General features: G+C 44.0%; 1 protein-coding gene across 2 annotated transcripts in view; it reads right to left on the minus strand.

Moving 5' to 3' along the window:
* The window catches only part of DOCK1 (dedicator of cytokinesis 1), a 489,568-nt gene that overhangs the window by 341,396 nt on the left and 123,945 nt on the right, over nt 1-24,227 (minus strand). For both annotated transcript variants that reach the window (XM_011930180.1, XM_011930179.1), the window contains exons 23-24: nt 13,622-13,692; nt 8,632-8,738 (exon numbers count right to left, since the gene is read on the minus strand). In XM_011930180.1, coding sequence (XP_011785570.1) covers nt 8,632-8,738; nt 13,622-13,692 — 178 coding nt within the window. The remainder of the gene's footprint in view (nt 1-8,631; nt 8,739-13,621; nt 13,693-24,227) is intronic.

A 24,227-nucleotide genomic window follows, 5' to 3' on the forward strand; every position in this document is an offset into this window, starting at 1 on the left:
GATGCAAAGCAAATTTTTCAAGAATCATTTTAACCTAACAAGTCATGAAAGTTAGCAGTACCAGAGAACAAATGAACATCGAGTTACCCTTGGTAGGTCACTTTTCCTTTCTGCGCATTAGTTTCCTAGTCTGTAAAATGGAGTAAACACAAATGGCCTGTGCAGTGTTTCTATTCCAAGCTGCTGGGCAGTACCTTTTAAGTGTTCTGATTGGAACAGGGCCACTGGGCAGAGGGCTGAAAATGTCAGAAATGTGGTAATCTGCAATTCACCCTTGAGGTATTCAGTATCATGGAATTTGAAATGAAAAGGTGACAGAGCAAGCAAAAGGGTGTTGGAAATTGGAAGGAGGCAGCACAGTAGCACGTGGACTGTTGAACAATAGGAAAAAGAAATTTGTCAAAGGTATGTTTTCTGGACATCAGCACAAGGCTTTGTAAAAAAGCAGCCATCCTTTAAAGGAAGGCAGTGAGGGAGCAGATATTTTGTATCTTTTACTTTGGAAAACTAAAGATTAAACTTCCATTACTCTGCTAGTAACAAGCTGTCAGAAGAAAGAAATGAAAGAAGAGCCAATGGAGAAAAATCAGAAATGAGTCCCATTTATTAGTAGACGAAAAAATCAGCAAGATGCAAGAAAAATACCAGAGAACACTGTGTGGGAAGAACTGGTCAGGCAGGAAGTCTATTCTCTAGGTGGACGGGAGTACATCAAGGATGTGGCTTGTGTTAAGTTCAGAAAGAATTTACAGGGCTGTCAGTCTGCAGGCAGGATCTCACCACGTGGAAGATGAGAAAACCAAGAGAGAATATACAGGGCTGTGAAATGGTGGGTATTTTTTAAACCAGGAGAATAACAGTAGCAAAAACTATAGGTCTTGGCCCATGTGGTCCTGCACAAACTCCCCTCCTGGTTGTGCTGACAATAAAACACATATGTTAAAACCCTATATTGTGTTGTAGTTCCTCTTAGGGAAAGGACTGTGCACCCAGGGAGGAGTCTACGTCCAAGGAAAGATGGAGGTCCTGAAGCAGAACCTAGGAGACTGCAGGCTGACCTGTTCTTCCCACTGTCCCAGGCTAGTTACTGTAGACAACATATCATGCAGTTACAGAAACCAGCTCCTAGGATCTAGAAAAAATCATGGAGTAAGAAGACTCAGGAACTTGCTTTCCTGGTGCCCAGTGTGCACATGACTAAACACAGGACAACTGACACAGTCTCTTCTCAGATTATTCTTCTTGCTTTCAACATCCAGCAACAGAAACAGAAGCCCACCCAGAAGTGACAGCAGAACTCAACAGACGACGATAAAGTTTACACCAACTCCACTATAAAGAACTGTTGGCACCACCAATTTGATCACAGATAAAAGTCCCCACACAGAAAGAAGAGAAAAACTATTAAAACTCCATTAACATATGAGCACAACACTGTATACTTTATACATTTAATTTATTTGTATGTTTATTTATTCACTTATTTGTATTTTGTCTTGTTCCATATGGCATTTGAAGTAAATTCCGTTTTCAGAATGCATTACTCATATGGTGGGTGTGAAACAGTTTAAGAAAAGAGTGGGCTGATGGATTTGTAAGAAACCACCTCCTCGATCAGCACCACGGCGGTGGACAGCTCCCTGCCCGGGTTCTTGCTGAACTCTGGTGTCCTTATCTAAGCACTGAGATAATCACTCTTTTCCAATTCTACATTTTTAAGTAGATGACTCTGAAGACTCTCAAAGGAAGCAAACTCGCTAACCAATGGTCCTGAGCACACGGCAGATATTCAATGAATTATGATGGAACTGAAATGGATACAATTAAAAACCTGGAATTGAGTTCACCCTCCTACATTCAATAAGTCATTTCTAAAATCCTGCAGTGTTTTAACAAATGGTCTTTTCAAAAACATATATAATGAAAGATAATGATATACAGAATGAGGGATGAAAAAGGTGCAGTATTACAGATAAAAAGTTTTATCGAGGCATGAAAAAAACAGAAGAGAAAATGATGTTTACATTCCACCATTATTTAAAAGAATCAGTCTTCGGGGTTCACAGCTGGTACCGTTCATTAGCAGTCATCAGCACAACTATCTAATTAAAGTACTGCAGAATGCTATATGAATGGTACATTAAGTGACTGTGGCAAAATTGACCCCAACCCCAATTGTTCCTTCTGCACAACATCTATCAAGTTAACAAAACTACTGCAGAGTAGCTCCGGGTTTAAGATCCCTTTCGATACAGCAAAATATACTTCTATTTTCCACAACAGTAAAGCTCAAGATATTTTATTTTGTTTTTTAATCAAAAATGCTTTTATCAAAAACATTAAGAAGGTATATTATGGGTTTGTTTTAAACACACAGCTTTTCTATAATTTAAGGCATAATAAGTTGATTACTGGGGTAATTTTTTGAGATATAAATTTCTATCATGGATCAAATCACAATGATAATAGTGTAGAAATCTGACTTAAATATTTCCTAATAGTTAGTCCCAATAGGTGTCTGGGACTTTGCCCTCAGATTTCAAAGGGCTGCTGTAACTAATGTTTCCACCATTAAAAAGGAGAATTTTACTTTGCTTGATAACTACAAGAATCATTCACCTTGAAAATAATAAGGAAAATAATTTAAACTCACCAGGCCTACACTTCCAAGAAGCTCTGTATTGCTCAAAAATGGAAGCAAATGAAGTTTGAAAAAACTCATGAACACTGTCTACAAGGAGCCTGTTTGCTATAGTGAAGGGAGGAGCCCCAGGAGGGCCAAGGTATGAGGGAATGGCCTCTTTCCCATTCCTACTCACTGCCAGAGTCCAATCACCAGGAAAACAACCAACAGGCAAACAGAAAACTACACAGGGTGCCAGAGAATAGCAGACTTACAGAAAAGCAGCCTATCTAGAGTATTCAACTATTTGCAAGACTAAAAAGGGGTCGTCTTACCACTAAACTTTACTCTCAAAATCTCACACTCCCATCTAAAACAAACTGAGTGAGGACAAAATGATAAGGATACAGTAAGCTCCAAAGAAAACCTGTCCATTGCTTTGGCCACTATAGAAATGGGAATATGGAAAAATTACATGTTCAAAGGCAAAGAAGTGACCCAGTGTTCATTGAAACAAGCTTCCCAAAGCTGCCAGGTTCAGAAGGGGGCCAGTGTCAGATTCAGAAAGGGGCCAGTGGGTGAGAGAACATGTTCCAGGAGGACTCTCACCTCCACTCAAAGGCTTCTTACAAGTATGGCCAATGCTCTTTACTAACTTAAAAGTTAATCTTAGCTCAGGTTGCTTCATTTTATTCCAATTTCTGTAACATTAATGTTACGCATTTTTGTGAGCATAAATCCTAAATGTCAGTGTTCCAGTGTTTAATTACACGAAAATGTTTCATTTCTATATGATTTAAGCTTTAATTCTCACAGTTTTTGTCAGCTATATGAGCACCAATATAATCACATGGAAACAAAGCTACAAATGCACAAATGATGAAGCTTTGACCTTTCCTTCTCTTTGTATCTATCTTGCTTTGAAAATCTGCTCACTCCACACCACCGATTATATGCAAGAGTCATCTTTTGGTGAAGCACACAATCTATTAACCAGTTTTCAAGTAGTCAAGTCACATGGCGAGACAAAGCTTAAAGCCATCACAGCCCATTGACTCTCACGCACACTGCCCATTCACTGACTCTCCTGCACAGCATGCTAACGCGTTACAGGCCCTCTACCTCGGCAGAGGGGCAGGGGTGGGAACATCCAAGGTGGATGCCTCACCAGCATGGGGATCGGCTCCTCTGCACAGCCTCTTCTTAGGAACACTGTTGTGCCTCTGTATTACCGCCATACATTTAAAACGACACAAATGGAATGCTGTGATGGCAGAGATTTGCCTCAAAATATCTGGGGGATGGGCATATAGATAAAAAAGATGGATCGGCTGGGCGTGGTGACTCAAGCCTGTAATCCCAGCACTTTGGGAGGCCGAGGAGGGTGGATCACAAGGTCAAGAGATCAAGACCATCCTGGCCAACATGGTGAAATCCCGTCTCTACTAAAAATACAAAAATTAGCTGGATGTAGTGGTATGTGCCTGTAGTCCCAGCTACTAAGGAGGCTGAGGCAGGAGAATCGCTTGAACCCGGGAAGTAAAGGTTGCAGTGAGCCCAGTTCGCGTCACTGCACTCCAGCCTGGCAACAGAGTGAGATTCTGTCTCAAAACAACAACAAAAAAGATGGATCATGAGTTGATAATTTGTAGAGCTTAGTGATGAGTATACTGCATTACGCTCTTCTTTCTGCCCTACTGTATATCTGAAATTTTCCGTAGTTTTTTAGTAAAAAGGTATCTTGAATGCACAGATCTGAACTCCACCCCCCTCCTATTTCCAGAAAATAGAGGATTAGATCAAATGAAAATAGAAAAGCATCTTGATTTTATAAAACTGCTCGGAGAAGACTCTTCACACCTCAAGTCTCTCACTTTTCTCCCTCTCCCTTTTCTCCTGATGTTACTCCTCCCCTAAGACCTCTCCTTTCTCCCCTATGATCAATTCATTCAAAGCCAAGACAAGGAAAGACTGTCAATTTCCCCATATGAACCCAAACCTTCCCCTCCCTTCAATTAAGTCAACTACACATGTGTATAGCCAGTCCTGCTGCTTTCTCTGTGCTGCCTCCTGGTTAGGAATACCCCTAAGCATTCCATTCATTCAATAAATATCCACTACAGGCATGCTGAGCCCAGGCATGCGCTAGGTACCAGCAGAAGAGCAAAATCTAGATGAACAAGGCCCAGCTTGGAAAGCTCTCATCCTATGGAAGGCCCACGAATAAGCAAGTAAGAAATACAATGATTCTACATGGGGAGCGTGCCATGAGGAGCCATGAGGTAGCGTATAGAGGGGTATTTTAAGCAGGGTCCTCTTGGAAGAAATGCTCAGTGATGGTTAATTTTAAATGCCAAATGACTGCACCATGGATGCCCAGAGAGCTGGCTGAACATTATTTCTGAGTGTGTCTGCAAGGATGTTTCCAACAGAGATTAGCATTGGGATTGGCAGACTGAGTCAAGCACGTCCACCCTGCAGAGTGTGGGTGGCCATCATCTAATCCTTGAGGGCCTGGATAGAACAGAAGGGCAGAGGAAAGTTGAATGCACTGTGAGCAAATGGCTGCAGTGACACAGCCCTGGTGTCCTCATTTAGGCCAGTCCCACACGGGCTGGATCACACACAGCTATCTTGCTTTGACAAGCCCAAAGATGTGTCTCCTGTGAAGCCCAACAAACTCAGCGGGATGCATCTACAGTTTCCATGTTCTCCAAGAGAAAGAAATGAGGAAAACAAGGCCAGAAACAACGAAGGCACTGTAAGGCCTGGCCTACTGGGACCTAGACCTGGCAACGAAAGGCTTTTCTGCAGAGGAACAACACCAGCTTCAGAATTCACCGCCAGCCTCTTGCGAACAGATCCACTTGTCATTATATCAGGGGGAGATAAAAAGAAAGGTTTTAGTGCAAAGCAACCAGTGGGTCTCTTTTAGTGAGTAAGGCAACACACAAGCTGACAAGCAAAGACCTGGGAATCCCACTTCACCCAGGGAGCCCCCACGAAGGAACCTGGAAGACACACACAGTGACGCATTCTGACCACATCCTCCAGAGGATGTTTACTAAGGGCAAGTGCATTCAGTGGCATATGCAGCTAAATCCAGTTATACCAAGTTCTAGAAATCTGAACACAAGGAGAGTTCATTTGACTGATTCCACTGGGATCAGGAAACAGGACAAAAACCACCACATTCGTACAAATTAACAAGAAACAGAAAAAAAAAAGCATGAAAATCAGATCCAACATGTCTCATCAGAAAACGGCTTGGCTTTAAATTCTTATACCAAAGGTGGCACAGAATATTTTCCAAAAGTAATGACATCTTTTGTAAGAATGGACCAACTGGAAGATTTCTGGTGATAAATCTTTCTTGACCAGGAGGTTAAGATGTCTGTTGGCTGCTTTGAACAAGCAGAGAGCTTGCAGATGAGAAAAACTGAGGTTGTTTTAAGAAAAACACTTAAAACTCAAAGGCAGTAAATAGGACCATTTTCACATTGGCCAAAGCATTCTGAAATGCTTCTAGGCAACCACGAAGCATTTAGAAGTACATTTGAGCTGCCAATTATGGCTTAGACAACTTCTACTGATGGGGCAATTCTGGAGCTGCTTGTAAGACATGAAGCTTCAGGCTAATTTTGGTTCATTTAGCCCACAATAATTTGGGATTCATATATTTCATACAATCTCATTTACTACGCTGGATACAACTTGCTTATACTAAGATCAAAATCCTAACTCCATACTTAAAAAGATGATAGTAGGTTAATTACTTCAAAATATTATATTACCTGGTAATTCCATATTAAACAAAGCTAAGTATTTATTCATATCCTGCATACTTCCAAAATAGGACCTCAGGCTATCTAAGATAAAAGGCTTAGAGAACAAGAATGAAACAGAAATGGGGCATAGGAAAGAGGGGGAGAAACAATTACAAACACCTAAGCTAACAAAATCATTGAATATAAACAGTAAGCTTCCTTCAAGCTTTCTACAAGCTAAAAAAAATGAGCAAGCTTTAATAGAGAAAAAATATCTGGGGTCAGGCTCGGTGGCTCACACCTGTAATCCCACTACTTTGGGAAGCTGAGGTGGGTGGATCACTTGAGGTCAGGAGCTTGAGACCAGCCTGACCAATATGGTGAAACCTCATCACTACTAAAAATACAGAAATTAGCTAGGCGTGGTGGTGGATACCTATAATCCCAGCTACTCAGGAGGCTGAGGCAGGAGAATCATTTGAACCCAGGAGGCGGAGCTTGCAGTGAGCCAAGATCATGCCATTGTACTCTAGGCTGAGCATCAGTGCGAGACTATGTCTCAAATGAAAAAAACAAAAATCTAATTGAATCTTTTATGGTTTACATTATTATTCAAAGAAACTAAGTGACATACAGAAAAAAGTTTTGCAACAGAAATTTTTAAATATATGTAAATATATCCTGAAGAAGATCTTTGTTAAATCAACACTCAAGAAAAATCAAGCACAATTCATCAACAATTTACTGACAATTGTTCTCCATGGACAGTTGATACTTATTGATAGCTATTAATTTGATGAAGATACTGATGACGGTAGTGCTGGTGACAGAGTATGTCTCTTTCTGTGTCTTGGCATTGAATGGTTAGGAGATGGAGCATCAGTAACTCACCTAATAAGAACCAGATATAAAATTTTCAGGGGATTTTACTTGCTGTGTTATAAAGCTTATTCACTGTAAGAGGAAATCCTGAAGCAGGGTCCCTGGCCATCACCTCTATCATCAGCCTTTCCTTAAGTTCCCTAGAGTCCCCAAGTTTTGGAAGACACCTGGTGAGTGGGCAATCCAGTCTCCAGTGAGAAACCGAAACATGGACAGTAAGGAATAATGGCTGAATGGAGAGTCATGTGCTTTGAGTTCCAGACAATGGTGAGTACTGACTTTCTTTTATGAAAGTAAGAAATGGCTTCTGACTCAAAGAGAGGTCTACATGGAGGGGCTGCAGAAAGCCCCCCACTTCTTGGTTTGATGTGTTTTTTTCTAGAGAAGAAGACTCCCACCTAAATGAAGTCAACATTTTCTTTCAATATTGGCCTTAGCAATAAGTGTACACTCTGGTGCATTTTGTAAGGTTTAGCCAAGAAAGAAGATTAAAATTCACATCCCAGAAGGCACAAAGGACCAAGCCATGCACAGAGTGCGTTCCAAACCCAGCCAGTAACTTAACAGGGACATCTCAGGTCTGGGATCCGTGAAAGCACAGGGGAACTGAAAACAACACCAAGAATGAGGACAAGAGAAAATGAATGGAGCAGCCAAACGCCGGAGGAAAAAGGAATCAAATAAATCTAGGCGTCTCAGTCAGAATGTCACTCAACAGACTTCACATTTGCCTCCAATAAATGAGGAAGTTTGTGGAATTATGCAGAGGTTTTAAGCTTTCAATAAAACTGCTTGACAAGGGTAAAATATTAATTCCATCTGCCAAATAGAAAGAAAATGATTAATAAAAAGGGCAGGGAGATAACATGGGGAAATATAAGGTGTTCTGCAGGATAAATGAGTTGAAGAATCATTAAAATTCTTATTACTTTGAGTAGGATTTGAAGAAATGCTGTCAAAGAATACAAAGTTCAGAATAAGATAAAACCATTACTTTCAGATTTAAAGAAAACTTGAATTCTTTTCCTTGCAATCATCACAATGGAGCGAAGTGATTGCCTCCCCGGGACAGACAATCACATATCTTAAAGGCTCCAATGTATGCTGATTACCCTAGGACTCTGGTGTATACCTAAATTACAAACTAGGAGCTTTTGCCTTCATTTCTCAATGATCTATCACCTGCACTACATGTCAATTACCCTTCTCTTGTAAGGGCTAAATCTTCCTGTCTTGTAATACAGCAGTTTTAATTGGTTGCAACCTCCACTCCTTTTGTCAAGAGGAGGCAATTCAGAGGGTCAGTGTCTTCAGAAATAAATAACAGGACAAGTGAATAACTCTTGGGGTTCCACTCACCATGCTGTGTGAAGAGGTCACTGTGGACGATTTCGATCAGGCAGTAGAGTTTCTGGATGGTCAGCAAGCCCATGGGAACATTGAGGATGAATTCAGTAAACATTTTGCTGTGAGGAAAAACACAAGGGAAATAATTTTGAGACACAGAGCAAAAGGATCCAATGTCATTACAATACTGAGATACAAGGTCATCACATGGTCATTAATGTCACCAGTATGTTCAACACAGCCCCTCAGGCACTATGGGGTCAATAACTCATTCCAAGAAACAATGTTTTGAAAGTGTTCGTTTTCACTTCACAACAACTTTTGGATGCCTATAATCCAAAAGACAGACAATAACAAGTGTTGCTAAAGATATAAGGAAATGAGAACAGTCACACCAAGTTGGTGGGAAGGTAACACAGTGCATTCACTTTGGAAAACAGTGTGGCATTTCCTCCAAATGTTAAACATGACAGTCACCATATGGCTCAGCAATTCCACTTCCAGGCATATATCACTCGCCCCACCCAAAAAAAATGAAAACATAGATCCACACACCAATTTGTCCATGAATCCAAGTGGCATCGTTCATTACACTCAAAAAGTAAAAACAACCCAGAAGTCCATCGGCTGATGAATGGATGAACAAAATGCAGTATATCCACACAATCCATCTTCAGAAAGAAGGAAGCACTGATGCTAAAACATGGAGAAATCTTGAAAACGTTATGCTAAGTACAAGAAGCCAGTACAGAGGCCACAAGTTGTATGATTCCAGCTCTATAAAAAGGCCAGAAAAGACAAATGTGTAGATACAGAAAATAGATTAGGGGTTACCTGGGACTGGCTAGGAAGGAAAAACGACCAGAAATGGACACTGGGATCTTGCCAGGGTTATAAAAATGTTCTAAAATTGGACCCTGGTAATCGTTGTACATCTTCATAAATACACTAAAAACCACTGAACTGAACCGTCTACAACAGGTTACTTTACAGTTTGTAAATAATATCTCACTTTTTTAAAAAATATACTTTTACATTTGGACACAGGAAGGGGAACATCACACACCGGGGCCTATTGTGGGGTGGGGGGAGGAGGGAGGGATAGCATTAGGAGATATATCTAATGTAAATGACGAGTTAATAGGTGCAGCACACCAATATGGCACATGTATACATATGTAACAAACCTGCACGTTGTGCACATGTACCCTAGAACTTAAAGTATAATAATAAATATATATATATACACACACATATATATATACACTTTTACGAAAGGCTAACAGACCTACGAAGAAATTGTAGAAGAAGAGCTCTTGTTAGTAACTATATAAACACAAATTAAAATGGGCAGATATGATTTCCCAATCATACTGGCAAGGTTCTATACAATGAGAATTCCCAGTACCAGCAATGTTTGGGAAAAGCAACACCAACATATGCTGGTAGAATGTTGGTTTCACCTTCTGGAGGGGGGCAACTAGATAAAATCTACTGAAAATCCTGTAAGAAAATGCAATACGAAGTAATGCCGTTTCTCTTTTTATCCTAATGATATAAAATAGGAGCAGAAACTACAATTACGCTACAGGAAACTCTATCCTAGCATTTTATAATATATTTTTTAAAAAAAAACTTCAATACAACTCAACAGCCATCAGGTAGCACAGTAGCTACAGGCCTGTTCTTTGTAATCAAAAAGCCCGAGTTGGCCTTGAACCACTGCCATTTACCAGCTGAATTATCACGGACAAGTTATTGAGGATAAAATTAGGCTAACAATAGAACCTATGTCATACCATTGTTGTAAAGATTAATGGACTAACACAAGTGCTTTGTGCAAAGCCTACTTTACATGGTAAAAGCACATAATAGATGCCACGTCTATTATTGCTGTTTAAAGATGGGCCAGCATGGGACGGAATCAGCATGAAAGTTATTGACAATGATGATACAGAAGATGCCCTCATGACATGGGAGAGGAAGATATCTTAAGTGCAGGAGCTGATCACAAAGAATGGCGACTTTTTTTTTTTTTTTGGAGACAGTCTCGCCCTGTCGCCCAGGCTGGAGTGCAATGGTGCGATTCTGGCTCACTGCAACTTCTGTCTCCCAGGTTCAAGCAATTCTCCTGCCTCAGCCTCCCGAGTAGCTGGGATTATAGGCACGTACCATCATGCCCAGCTAATTTTTTGTATCTTAATAAAGACAAGAGTTTCATCATGCTGGTCAGGTTGGTCTTGAATTCCTGACCTCATTCGTGATCTGCCTACCTCAGCTTCCCAAAGTGCTGGGATTACAGGTGTGAGTCACCACGCCAAACCAAGAATGGTGACGTTTTTACGTGTGTGTGTATGTGTGTATGAAAGGGATCCAGCACTTTGATTCTTTTGGGTAGTGGACTTAAGTTTGAGTTATCCTCTTCTGTCATCTCTTCTGTTTATTAAAACATGAACCAATTTTCTAAATAGAAACAGGTATGTGTGTGATTTTCAATGTCATTTTTAAAAATTGAGGATGAGTTCATGTCCTTTGTAGGGACATGGATGCAGCTGGAAACCATCATTCTCACAAACTATCGCAACAGAAAACCAAATACCGCATGTTCTCACTCATAGGTGGGAACTGAACAATGAGATCACTTGGACACAGGAAGGGGAACATCACACACCGGGGCCTATTGTGGGGGGGAGGGGGGAGGGATAGCATTAGGAGATATATCTAATGTAAATGACGAGTTAATAGGTGCAGCACACCAACAAGGCACATGTATACATATGTAACAAACCTGCACATTGTGCACATGTACCCTAGAACTTAAAGTATAATAAAAAAAAAAAAATCAGTGTAACAGGTATTGAGGAGGAACACAGGGATGCACAAATCGCAGACAGGCCAGCAGCCGCCTGCACTGGCCCTGGCCAAGCAGGTCCTCCTAGGATCTCCAAGCACATGGCTCAACTACAAACTGTGAGCTTCGATGATACCCCTTGAGGGGCTAATGTGTGTGTACAATGAGGACAGGCCCAGCCCTCTATCGGTGAGGGGCTAATTCGTGTGCACAACGAGGACAGGCCCGGCCGTCCATCGGTGAGGGGCTAATTTGTGCGCACAATGAGGACAGGCCCGGCCCTCCGTCGGTGAGGGGCTAATTTGTGCGCACAATGAGGACAGGCCCGGCCGTCCGTCGGTGAGGGGCTAATTTGTGCGCACAATGAGGACAGGCCCGGCCGTCCGTCGGTGAGGGGCTAATTTGTGCGCACAATGAGGACAGGCCCGGCCGTCCGTCGGTGAGGGGCTAATTTGTGCGTACAATGAGGACAGGCACAGCCCTCCGTCGGTGAGGGGCTAATTTGTGCGCACAATGAGGACAGGTCCGGCTTAAGGACAAACTGACAGCAACGACGATACCCCTCCGTGGGTGAGGTGCTGATCTGTGTGCACCATGAGACAGGCCTAGAGTATGGCCACAGCGGACACCAGCTGCAGCTTTCTCCACTTTCCTCTCGGTTTGTCAAGACCTGAGCTGCTCAAATGCTCAAATATGAGAAAGCCCTGGAAGCACCTGTGCGGGGAGGGGGGTTGTTAAAACCAAATGACCAGGCCCCACTGTGCAGTTTCTAATTCAAAAGGTCTGGGGAGGAAGCCAAAGTTTGGCTTTCTCTAACAAGTTCCCAAGCGCTACTGGAGCTGCCATTTCGGGGCCCACTCTTGGAGAAGCATGTGCCAAGGAGAAGACTCTACAGCGTGCCAGGTGGGCAGACACTGCCCGTGAGCCCGTGTGTTTCTCCTTTTCTCATGTAGGGCCTGCTAAGCTAATGGCTAGCACTGTTAGTGCCCCGGGAGCAGAAAATAAATGTCTCCCTGCAGGACACTAAATCCTAGGGAACATCAGATTCCCAATGATTCGTGGGGGACAGCGCCTCCCAGAGAGCCTCTCGCCCTTCAATTCCAGGGCACGAGTGACCTATGGTAGACATAAAGAACAAGAAGGATGATCATTTTTTATTCAGTTTCACTGCTCAGTGGACAGATGGCCCTTTACTAATATTTAGGAGGGCTTCACTGGCCAGTAAAAAATGGCATCTTCACCCACAGGTAGTTTATTGTGTCAAATCAAAACCAAAACAAAAAGTAGTTGAGGACTGTGCTATTAAATGTCTGCGGTTTAAAAGACTGTGCATCCTTGGGGTGGGAGCAGTGGCGCACATCTGTAATCCCAGTGCTTTGAAGGCAGAGGCAGGAGGGGCGCTTGAGGCCAGGAGTTTGAAGCTGCAGTGAGCTATGATCGCGCCACTGCACTACAGCCTGGGCAACAGAATGAGACCCCTATCTCTTAAAAAGTAAATTTTAAAGGCTGTGTATCCCATTTGCTCACAATGGCACTTTTCAGAATGCAGTGATACCAACAGATGAGGAAACAAACAGCGCACCTGGCCACCGAGAGGCGGCAAGTTAGGGAGAGAAAAGGAAGGATTTGGTGTCCAATCTCACTCCTTGGTCTGCAAGCCCAGTGACCAGCTTTCTCCAAGTTTGTTTGTGGGGTTTTCTAAAAATTATTTTCTTAGCAACTTCTGAGTCTTCTGCTTGAGGCTCAGGGCCCCTCCCAAAGAGGAGTTGCCTCTATTATAGAAGCAGGAGCTGGCACAGGAATATTAAAGCTCTTACGTCAGGATTTTTAGGTGCTGAAAACAAGAGCAAAACCAACAACCACATCTTGAAATTCAAACCTCAAAGTATGCAAAATGCCAAATGGGCATGATAGGCCAATTAGACTGTAAATAATCTTCTTTAAAGATACTCTGAGAGTTGACTGGTGATGCCTTTTCCATATCATGTCATAATTATCAAAGACACTACCAGCTACACATGTTCCAGGATGATCCAGGGCACCGACATATGGAGACATGAGGCAGAACCCTGAGCATCCCATAAACTAAGTGCACTGAGAAGGAGGTCACACACGGCACGTGACAAGCATTCGCCTAGGCTGCACACTTACCTGAGCTCTTTGGGATCAAACACCAATTTCACATCGTTGACGATCGTTGGTAAGTATTTCAGTGCTGCCCCCTGCAAAGCAAGAAACCAGAAGGCTGAGCAGCATGCAGGTTAGGGAGTGCTCATACTACTTTGTAATCCTTATGAGAAGAACCGCAGAAATACGGAGAAAAGAAAGATCACTTCCAGATGAGGGGCTGATGGCTAACACGATGAAAATGGAGCAAAGAAAAAATTCATCAGGAGCAGTGGTCACACTTGTAATCCCAGCACTTTGGGAGGCTGAGGCGGGCAGATCGCTTCAACTCAGGAGTTTGAGACCAGCCTGGGCAACATGGCGAAATTCCACCTTTACAACAAAATTACTCTGGCATTCGTGGCTTATGCCTGTTGTCCCAGCTATTCAGGAGGCTGAGGCAAGAGGATCACTTAAGCCCAGGAAGTAGGGGTTGCCACGATCACAGCATGGCAATCCAGCCCCGGCAACAGAGCAAGATCCTGTCTCAAAAAAGAAAACGAACCTCTAATCTACAAAGAATGCTCAAAGAATGCTAAATTCTTACAGGTTGTCTTGACACATAATAAAATTATTATTAACAGAAGCCAACACTTACCACCTGCGGCCTAAGTGCCTGTACAACGTGCTTTTCTGTGCATGTGATTTTCTCCTTTAACCCCTGCAGAGCTCTGTGAGGTTAAAGCAAAATGAAGACCTGTCCCCCTCAGAATAATCCTCTTCCATTAAATTCACTTGAACTCTTCTACATTCAATGATTAAAGTCAACTGTCTTTGTTCCATTCCAAAAATGTTTTCCTGTATATCTGTATATACTTTAATTATGAATCATTTTGTTCTTCAGTAATGTATCTTCTAGAAAACAAACACCCTCAAAAAACAGAGTAATTATATTCATGATACATCTGGTCATGCTACACGCTGTGCTAAGACCCGTGTATATTTGATCTTTAATTCTTACAGACCTCCTGTATTAGTCCATTTTCATCCTACTATGAAGAAATACCTGAGACTGGGTAATTTATAAAGGAGAGAGCTTTACTGGACTCACAGTTCCACATGGCTGGGAAGGCCTCTTAATCATGGTGGAAGGTGAAGGAGGAGCAAAAGCACATCTTACATGGCAGCAGACAACAGAGTGTGTGCAGGGGAATTGCACCTTATAAAACCATCAGATCTCAGGAGGCGTATTCACCATCATCAGAATAGCACAGGAAAAACCTGTGCTCATGATTCAATTACCTCCCACAGGGCCCCTCCCACAACACAGGGGGATTATGGGAGCTACAGTTCAAGATGAGATTTGGGTGGGGACACAGCCAAAGCACATTACCTCCTATTGTAAGGTAGCTGAGTAGGAAGGAGAAAAAACCGACAATGGAGACATTCACTACTTTGTCCCTGTTCATAAAGCTAGTACTGAACTAAGCTAGAATTAAATTCAGCTGGGGGAAAGTCAGAGCCTGAGTCCCTCTGCTCTCTTCTGTTGGGAAAAGTTGCTAGATTTTAAGTGATCTGACTCTGGCTCTGCCACCTTCTACCTGTGTCTTTAAGTAAGAGGGGAAATCATAACATTCACGCCAGATACTTCAAGGGGTTGCATTAAAGCTCTAAATCAAATTGGAAAATGAATAGGGTAACACTTTGAACACTGGAAAATACTACACGATTACAGAAACAATTTTTACAATTGTTCTCCAAAAGCAAGTAGGCAGAAACTCACTTGAAAAGTATTCCCCTGAACATATACAGATGTTGATGGATTTGTAACAAAGGTACACAGTACCATGGGCAAATAAATAAACTTCATGCCCTACTCTCTCACACTGCACAAAACTCAACTTTAAATAGATCACAGATCTTAAATGTAGAACTTCAAAAACTGTAAAACTTTTGGAAGAAAATACATGTGAGTTTGGGCTAAGCAAAGATTTCTTAGATATAATACAAATAGCACAATGTGTAAAAGAAAAAACTGATAAATTGGACTTCATCAAAATAAAGAATGTCTGCTCTTTGAAAGGTACTACTGAGATAACAAAAGAACTACACAGGGAGAAAATGACTGGAGATCATAAATCTGCTAAAGATTAGTACCAAGAATACACAAAGAACCCTTAAAACTCAATCATAAGAAAACAATCTTCCCCTCCTCGCAAAATGGGCAAAAGAGATGAAGAGACAATTCTCCAAAGAAGATAGATGGCAAATAAGTACTTGGAAAGACGCTCAGCACCATTACTCATCAGGGAAATGCAAATTAAAATGACAATAAGATGCAAGTAACATCTCTAAGAATCACGAAAACAAAACAAAACTCATACTCTTCGTATAACGTGCTCTTTGTATAACCCTGCTAGTCTGAATGCAAAAATAGTTCAGCAACTTTAGAAGGGTTCAGTAGTCTCTCACAGGACTCACTGGACTCACAGTTCCACATGGCTGGGAGGATCACTTAAGCCATCAGACAAGTCCCCACCCACACCCACACAGTGGGCCGGGCCCCACATCCACTTCCCGCACGGCCCCTCCTCACTCCCACTGCAGCCTGACTCTGGCCCGCACCACAGTTCTGTTCCTGCCAACGCCCCAATGACTTCAGGCTGTTCTCAAGTGGCTTTTCTGATGACACTTTGGCCACCTCACATCTGGGGCACTCGTGGCCCTCGCTCCCAGGGTGGCCGCCCTCCTCTCCACCCTCCTTCCAGCTCCCTGTGTGGGGCTCCGCTCCCCCAGCCCCTTGCCTGTGGGTTCCTCGGGGTCCCTCCACATATCCCCCAAGGGACCTCACCTCCTGCCATGCCAATGACTCCCAATTCTGATCCATCTCCAGGGCTCTCCTTCCTCCTGAGCCCAACACCCACACCCTACACCCACTAGGCTCCACCCTTGCTGACCCTAAACATTGCAAACTCCCCCTGCCTTGGTGGAAGCCACAGCGGCTTCGCCTTCCCTAGGGATTCCAGTGCCAGGCACTGCAACGCCAAGCCCCAGCTGCGTGCCACAGGCCTGGGCATCATACCGGGCGTTCTCTCTTCCTCACAGCCCCCTTCTAGACAGCGACAGAGCCCTTGGTTCAGGCTGTTAACTACCCCTGGGACAAACAGCACCTGGGCTGCACCGCTACTGCCTCCCATTGGCTTTGCTGCCACAGCCTCCCACCCGCCCTCCCTGCCTCCATGCTGACTCCTCAAGGACACTCCTCACTGGCCGCCAGAGCAGCCTTCTGAAAATGCAAATGGAATTTAGACACTGTGGCAACGTCCCCTGCTTACAGGACACAAGGAACCTACTCTGCACCCATGGAGGGCTGTGGGCTCTGGCCCCACAGCCCCAGACTCATTCTTGGTACCTGCAGGACTGTCTCCCACCAAGCCGAGCTTCTTCCAGTTTCCCAGATGGGCCAGGCCCCTCTGCCAGCTCAGAGGCTCGAGCACATGCTGTTCCCTCTTCTGGAGTCACTGCTCTGCCGCCCCACCCAAGTCCACCCCAAACACACAGTTAGACTCTGGTACCCCTCAGTCCTTAGCTTAGACAACATTTTGATCAGGACACACAGATGCCAGGTTAGGAATCCAACATTGTTTGGATGTGTGTCCTCTCCATCTCTCACGCTGAAGCGTAATTCCAGTGATGGACGTGGGGACAGTGGGAGGTGTCTGGGTCACAGGGGAGGGTTTCTGACGAATGGCTTGGTACCCTCCCTGCAGTACCTGACGAATGGCTCGGTGCCTTCCCCGCAGCAACCAGTGAGTTCCCGCTCTATTAGTTCACATGAGAACTGGCGGTTTAAGACAGTGGCGCCTCCCCGCTCTCTCTCTTGTTCCCTCTCTTGCCATGTGACACGCCTGATCCCCCTTCACCTTCATCATGAGCAGAAGCTTCCGGAAGCCCTCACCAGAAGCAGATGACTGCACCATGCTTCTTGTGCACCCTGCAGAACCAGGGGCCAAAATAAACCTCCTTTCTCTGTAAGTTACCCAGGCTTGGGTATTCTTTATAGCAATGCAAAATAGAGGAATACAGCATCTAGAGACATTCTTATTTGGACTGCAATGGCAGGTCAGTTTGTCCGTATTCCGCAAAGACAATAAGCTCCTCACAGGTAAGGACAGGGCCTATTTCAGTCTGCCTTGTTTCCTTCTGTCCTCGCAGAGCACATTGGGCAGTCGACCCTCCATGACTCCCAGACTGACTGCAAACTTCATATATAGTCGTGATCTCTTTATTTTCAAGAATTCCTCTCTGTGTTCAGCCACAGAAATCACCTCCTTAACTAAGGGAAAAAATTGTCTTCTCCATCCAGTTGGATTAGTGAGACAAAGACAAGATGCAAAGGGAACTTGGATTCCCTCCTACCACTGGCTCTGGCTCTCCTTGGCAGGAGGGTTCCATTACCCACTATTGTAAGAGCCACACCTAACTTGATTCATTTCTAATATTGGTTATTTGTCCAGAGTTTCAAGTGTTTTGGATTCTGCTTGTGCTTGCAGGAAAAACCTTCAGTTTCCTCTGTGGAGTTTGGCAGCTTCACTAAATTCAGGTCTCTTTCGAGTGAAAACAGCTCCTGCCTCAATAGCTTGCCAAGACACAGAGCAACCAACAGACGAAGCAGGGGACACCTGCCCTGTGGACAGATAGTGCTGGGTGGAATCTTATCTACAGAAAGACACTTCCAAAAATAAAAATTCATGAACGCGTGTGGGGGACCCTAACCAGCACCATCAAAGGAAGGCAGCGCCATGGTGGACGAGGTCAGGGCCCTGGGGCGCTGTCCAGGCTCCTCCACCACTCGCTGTGTGAATTTGGGAAGGTAGCATTTCCTATCAGGGTTTCTCATGGGCAAAACAGTGGTGCTCAACAGGTCTGCCTCCATGGGCTGTGGGAGAATGGAATGATGTGCTGTGCGTGTGATATGCTCGACTCACTGCTCCTGCTCAACAGACCTTGGCCACCGCTACCACCAGCAGAGGCGGCAGGACAGCGTGTGGACCCAGGCAGGTGTTGACATGGAAAACCTCCTCCGCGTGCACGTCTCTCAGACCTGAATCTCCATTCAGTACAAACTTCCATTTGTAAAGTGCCATCTACATTGTGGCAAGTATTGAGCAGAATCAGTTCTCAAATCACAAAAAAGATCAGGGTGACAGAAACTGAGGACACTGAAGATTTTACCTGTTTTTGTTTGCCTTTTGTTATTCGTGTAAATCAGTGACGATCTTTATTTAAATAAAACTGTGCTCAGAATGTGCAAAGCTGTTTTGAATTGTGGTGAGAGGCCAGGATGCCAGTCCCTTAGCAGGTATCTGCTCCACGGGGCCTCGCGGGCACCTGCAAGGTTCCCTGCAGCACAGCGGGATAATCACAAATCAATTCACTGGGGGTGAGGGACAAAAAGTGGCAAGGAGGACAAAGTTCGTGGGATGTCCCCAAAAGACAGAGCTGAGTTTGGAGTGAGGCTAACTCACGCCCCCTGACCCCACAGGTATGAACCATGGACCATGGAACTGTATGAATAACCCATTATGGCCTTGCCCAGCCAAGAACAGAGAAAAGTACTTTCTACAAAATTTAGATGAAGTCACCAATTTTAGCTTTCTTTATTCCTCGCCTGTTCATTAAGTTATAAGTGAACTTACCAAATAAATGTTTGCTATTTAGGCAAGTAATTTCTTCAGATTTGATTTTAAACTTAGGTAGATTAACTTAATGGCAGTTTAAGTCTTGGCTTCTGTTATTCTATCAACTTGGTAAAGCTTTTGTCTATCCACCTGAGTGGGGACGGTCTGATTCTACCTGCATTTAGTCCTCGGACCAATCAACACGTGGGCAGGACCCAGTGACACACCAAGAACATACACCTGGGTCCCATGCACACTCAGGCATGAGAGAGGCTTAAGGAGAAACTGAAATTACCACCAAATGCATAAGGGCTCCCAACCATTCACTGAGCACTGACGGAAAGCCAGCAAGCCACAGAAAGATAACACAAACAAAATTAGAGAGAAATCCAGCCAGTGGTAAAGCTATTTCTGTTTATATTAAGACAGGCGGGCTGCCAAGTGTCCCTCTTAAGGTTTGGTTCACCTCTTAATATCCAGGCAATCAGGAACTCATTGTATTCAGCAATCACAACTCTTGGGAGGGAAAGTCAGATCAAAACTGAACCAAACAGATAAGAACACACTGAAACCAAAGCTTCAGAGGAAAAAGAAGAAACAGGAAAGGCAGAAGATGCTAAAAGTTTTCTAATTGCTGAAATATTTCAGGTTAAAGAAATAAAATTTTTTTTTTCTCCTTTCTGAGACGGAGTCTCACTCTGTTGCCCAGGCTGGAGTGCAATGGCGCAATCTCGGCTCACTGCAACCTCCCACCTCCCAGGTTGAAGCAATTCTCCTGTCTCAGCCTCCTGAGTAGCCAGAATTACAGACGTGTGCCACCACGCCCGGCTGATTTTTGTATTTTTAGTAGAAACAGGGTTTCACCACGTTGGCCAGGCTAGTCTCGAACTCCTGACCTCGTGATCTGCTCATCTTGGCCTCCCCAAGTGCTGGGATTACAGGCGTGAGCCACTGCGCCCAGCCCAGAAATAAATTTTATACTCGTCTCTAAGCAAATGTAATTGTCCCAGATCTCATGAGAATGCCAACTTAATCCAAACTGAAAAATCAAACAATAAATACACTTTCCATCTAGTATCAGCTTAAGGTTGTAAGTGTCTCTCTGGCTAAAAATATTACTGATGATGATTAATAGATACTATTTTAGAGTAAAGTTCAGGCTACATTATTCAGTATAATTATTTTAATTAAACCCATTAGCATATCTTTATATAAGATTAGAAGAGCTATGGGTGATACAAAATAAGTTTTTCTTGAATAATGTATGAAGCAATTATTAATTTACATATTTCTCAAGAAAATTCATATTAAAATGATTCCACTTGGAGGTTTTGAGCTAAAACATATAGTCCACAAATCCTCCTTTTACACCTTAGTGTTCTGTCTTTGGAAGATGTGGGGAAGGGCCAAACAGTCTCCGGAAATCAGATAAACTTGATAGGGGAAAATGCACCAAGACCAGCTCTGCCAATTGGTGCCCCTGGACCCACTCTAGGGACTTGATAAAACAGGACGGATGGCTGGACGTGATGGGCTGAGGTGGCTGAAGAAAGGAAATCCACAGAACTTTGAAGACATTCAAGGATGCATCTCTAAGGTGTATGTGATAGCAGTCCAGAACAAAAAGACGATGGCAACAATTGCTTCAATTCCTTATATCATTAAATTAGGACTGCCTACATCTTAGGTATTTTAAATCCAAAAATACTTTTTGCAATCAATTCTCTTAGTAATCAGCTTCCTTAAAGGTGATTCCGGTTTTTCAGATAGCATTCCCCATCTCCACCACCAATGCTTTGGTTCACTCCATCCCAAATGTCAATTTAGCACCTGAGGGACATTGTTCCTACAAGTATCTGCGTGTTTCTCCATCACAACGCCCAAATTGAAAAAAGCACAAACTTCCTGAGATTCTTCAATGAATCCTGTTAAAGTTCCTACACAAATCAATTTGTTATGCCTTCCTTGAAGCATGATGTAATACAATGAGTAACGGGTCTCCTGGGTTTCTCAGGGAGAGGGATATTGATATTGTCTTCACTGTGCAGGACTGCTCTCAGCATCTCTGTGCAGGAGTGCTCTCAGCATCTCTGGATCCTGTCCATTAATTGCTCCTACACACACACACACAAATAGCTCCTGGCCCATGTGGTTGTGTCACAGATGGGTGCCTGGCACACACAATTCCTCGGTCCTTGGGTCAGCCCAGCAAGACCTGGGCCATGGCTCCTCTCTGGCCACAGGTAGCTGGGCCATGCAGCAATGACCATTTTCTCTGCCTTCAGCCTTGGCTAAGTAAATCCCCAGCACTTCTCTCCCATACCCCTTCTCTAACCGTAGTCAGAATCACTGTTCAAATGAGCAACCAAAGCCTGCACCTAACTCATCCTTATTTCCCCAAAGCTAGGCACACAGGAGAACAGAAAAAAATGTGGTCAAGGATGGAATAATCTATAAAACAGGAAGGGTCAGAGTAGAAGCCACCAGAACTCAGCGTGTCAGGATACGGCTACAATGATGCCCTGCTGATGACTAGGTAATCAGCAGAAGCCACAAAGCAAAAAGTATGAAGCAAGAGAAAAAGAAAGACCAAGCCAACCTCAGCACAGACAGCAAGAACACCCTCTTCTGCTCTCTGCTCTGGAGTCAGGGTGCTCTCCCTAACCTCCCACAAGCCATTTGCCAGGAATTAAGTCACACCAAATAGAAGCATTACCTTAATCTAGGCAAGAACAAATTTGAATTAAATTACTGAACTATTCTTTCTTTTTTTTTTTTTTCCACTTGATACCAGCACAGTCATCTAGCTAAAGATGCTCATGGAGAGGGCAGCGATCCTTGGAAGAGGCCTCCATAGCCTCCAAATTGGTGAAAATTGGTTACCTGTCTAGACAGCTTCCAGGAGGCAAAGCATGACTTCCAAATGATGGAGACTTTCTGAAAAACACTTAAAATTCAGAAGTCGACAGACAGGAAAATGGTCCAGTTCCACAGCATCTTAAGGGTCTGAACTGTAGCAAAATGGTTTTGCAAACAGTGAGTGGAGAATGAAGCACATCACACTTGTGTTTTCTTCATGGTCTGAATAATCTGACAAAATGGAGCCTTTCAGGAACAGAAGCGGGTGTAAGACGAAGTGTGTGCAGGACAAAGGAGGAAGAAAGATGCAGGAATGAGGCAGAATCTCGCAGGCTATTCTGTCTGTCCACCATGCACCCGTCCACCCTCGGTCACCCTCCACCTGCCTGGCTGTCCCAGGCTCTAGCCCAGCCTACCAGTAGTCAGACTCACTGCCATCGAGGATTGCCAGGGTACACAGACACTCACAGGTAGACAGAGCAGGACAGGGGAAGGGAAGGCTTTGGGGTAGAGCAAACAGTGAATGCAGAGTGGAGCTCAAGCCCCTGGCTCCCCACCCACAGGCCTACCCCTTCCACTCTCATATGCAGTGCATGGAATTGTGACCCTGCCAAAAAATGTTCACGACCTAATCCCTGTGCTATCATTTTAATGTCTGTCCCCTCCAAAATTCAAGTTGAAATTCAATTGACATTGACATTGTAACAGTTATTAACATATGGGTGTTTTTTTTGTTGTTGTTTTTTTTGAGACAGGTTCTCACTCCATCGCCCAGGCTGAAGGGCTGCGGAATGATCACAACTCACTGCAGCCTCTACCTCCTGGGCTCAAGTGATCCACCCATCTCAGCCTCCCATGTAGCTGGGACTACAGGCAGGCAAAGAAGCAGGAACTTTAGAAGTAATGTGATTAGGCCATGAGGCCTCAGCCACATAGGGAGGATTAGGTCATTGTAAAAGAGCGAGTTTGGCACCCTCTCATCCTCTCTCACCCTCTCACCTTCTGCAATGGGATGGCCAGGCAAGAAGGCCCTTAATGCCAGCACCTAGACCTTGGACTTGCCAGCCTCCAGAACTGCGAGCCAGTAAATTGCTGTTCATTATAAAGTACTCAGGTATTTTACTGAGTCTCAGGTATTTTGTTACAGCAGCACAAAATGGACTAGGATATCCTGGTGCCTATGAATACAAACGAACTTATAAACAGAATCTTTGCAGATAAACGCAAATCAGAATTACAGTGGGTCCTAAATCCAATGACGAGTATCTTTATAAGAAAAAAAAAAAACAAGGCCAAGGCTAGGTGTGATGGCTCACACCTATAAACCCAGCACTTTGGAAACCTGAGGCAGGAGGATGGCTTGAGCTCAGGAGTTCAAGACCAGCCAAGGCAACATAGCAACACCCAGTCTCTACCAAAAATACAAAAAATTAGGTGGGCGCAGTGGCATGCACCTGTGATCTCAGCTACTTGGGAGGCTGAGGTAGGACGATTACTTAAGCCCGAAGGTGGAGGTTGCAGTAAGCCGAGATCATGCCACTGCACTCCAGCCTGGATGCCTGTGGTCCCAGCTACTCGAGAGGCTGAGGTAGAAGGATTACTTGAGCCCGGAAGGTGGAAGTTGCAGTGAGCCAAGATCACACTACTGCACTCTAGCCTGGATGACAGGGTGAGACACTGTCTCAAAAAAAAAGGAAAAGAAAAAGAAGAAAAAGGAGAGAGAGATTTGGATGCCCAGCCGCACACACCACAGGAAGCACACCGAGGACTGCCAGCAGCCCCGGAAGCTGCAAGAGACCAGGAAGGATTCTGCCCTCCATCCTTCTAGAGACTCGGGGAGAGCATGGTCCCGGTGATGCCTTCCTCTTGGACTTCTGGCCTCCAGAACGATGAGGGAACAAACTGATGTCGTTTGAAGTCCCTTGTTTTATTGTTTGTGACAGCAGCCCTGAGAGACGAATACATCACCTCACCCCATGAGACACTTGAAGCAAGGATTCTCCCAGGACCTGGAGACTAGGATTTGCTTCCATTTTCATTCTATTTCTGACCAATACCTTTGTAAATTGTAATAAAAACGAATGTCTGCCGGGTACGGTGGCTCACGTCCG

The sequence above is a fragment of the Colobus angolensis genome, unplaced genomic scaffold (assembly GCF_000951035.1).
Source record: "Colobus angolensis palliatus isolate OR3802 unplaced genomic scaffold, Cang.pa_1.0 Scaffold85, whole genome shotgun sequence".
NCBI classification, from domain to species: domain Eukaryota; kingdom Metazoa; phylum Chordata; class Mammalia; order Primates; family Cercopithecidae; genus Colobus; species Colobus angolensis.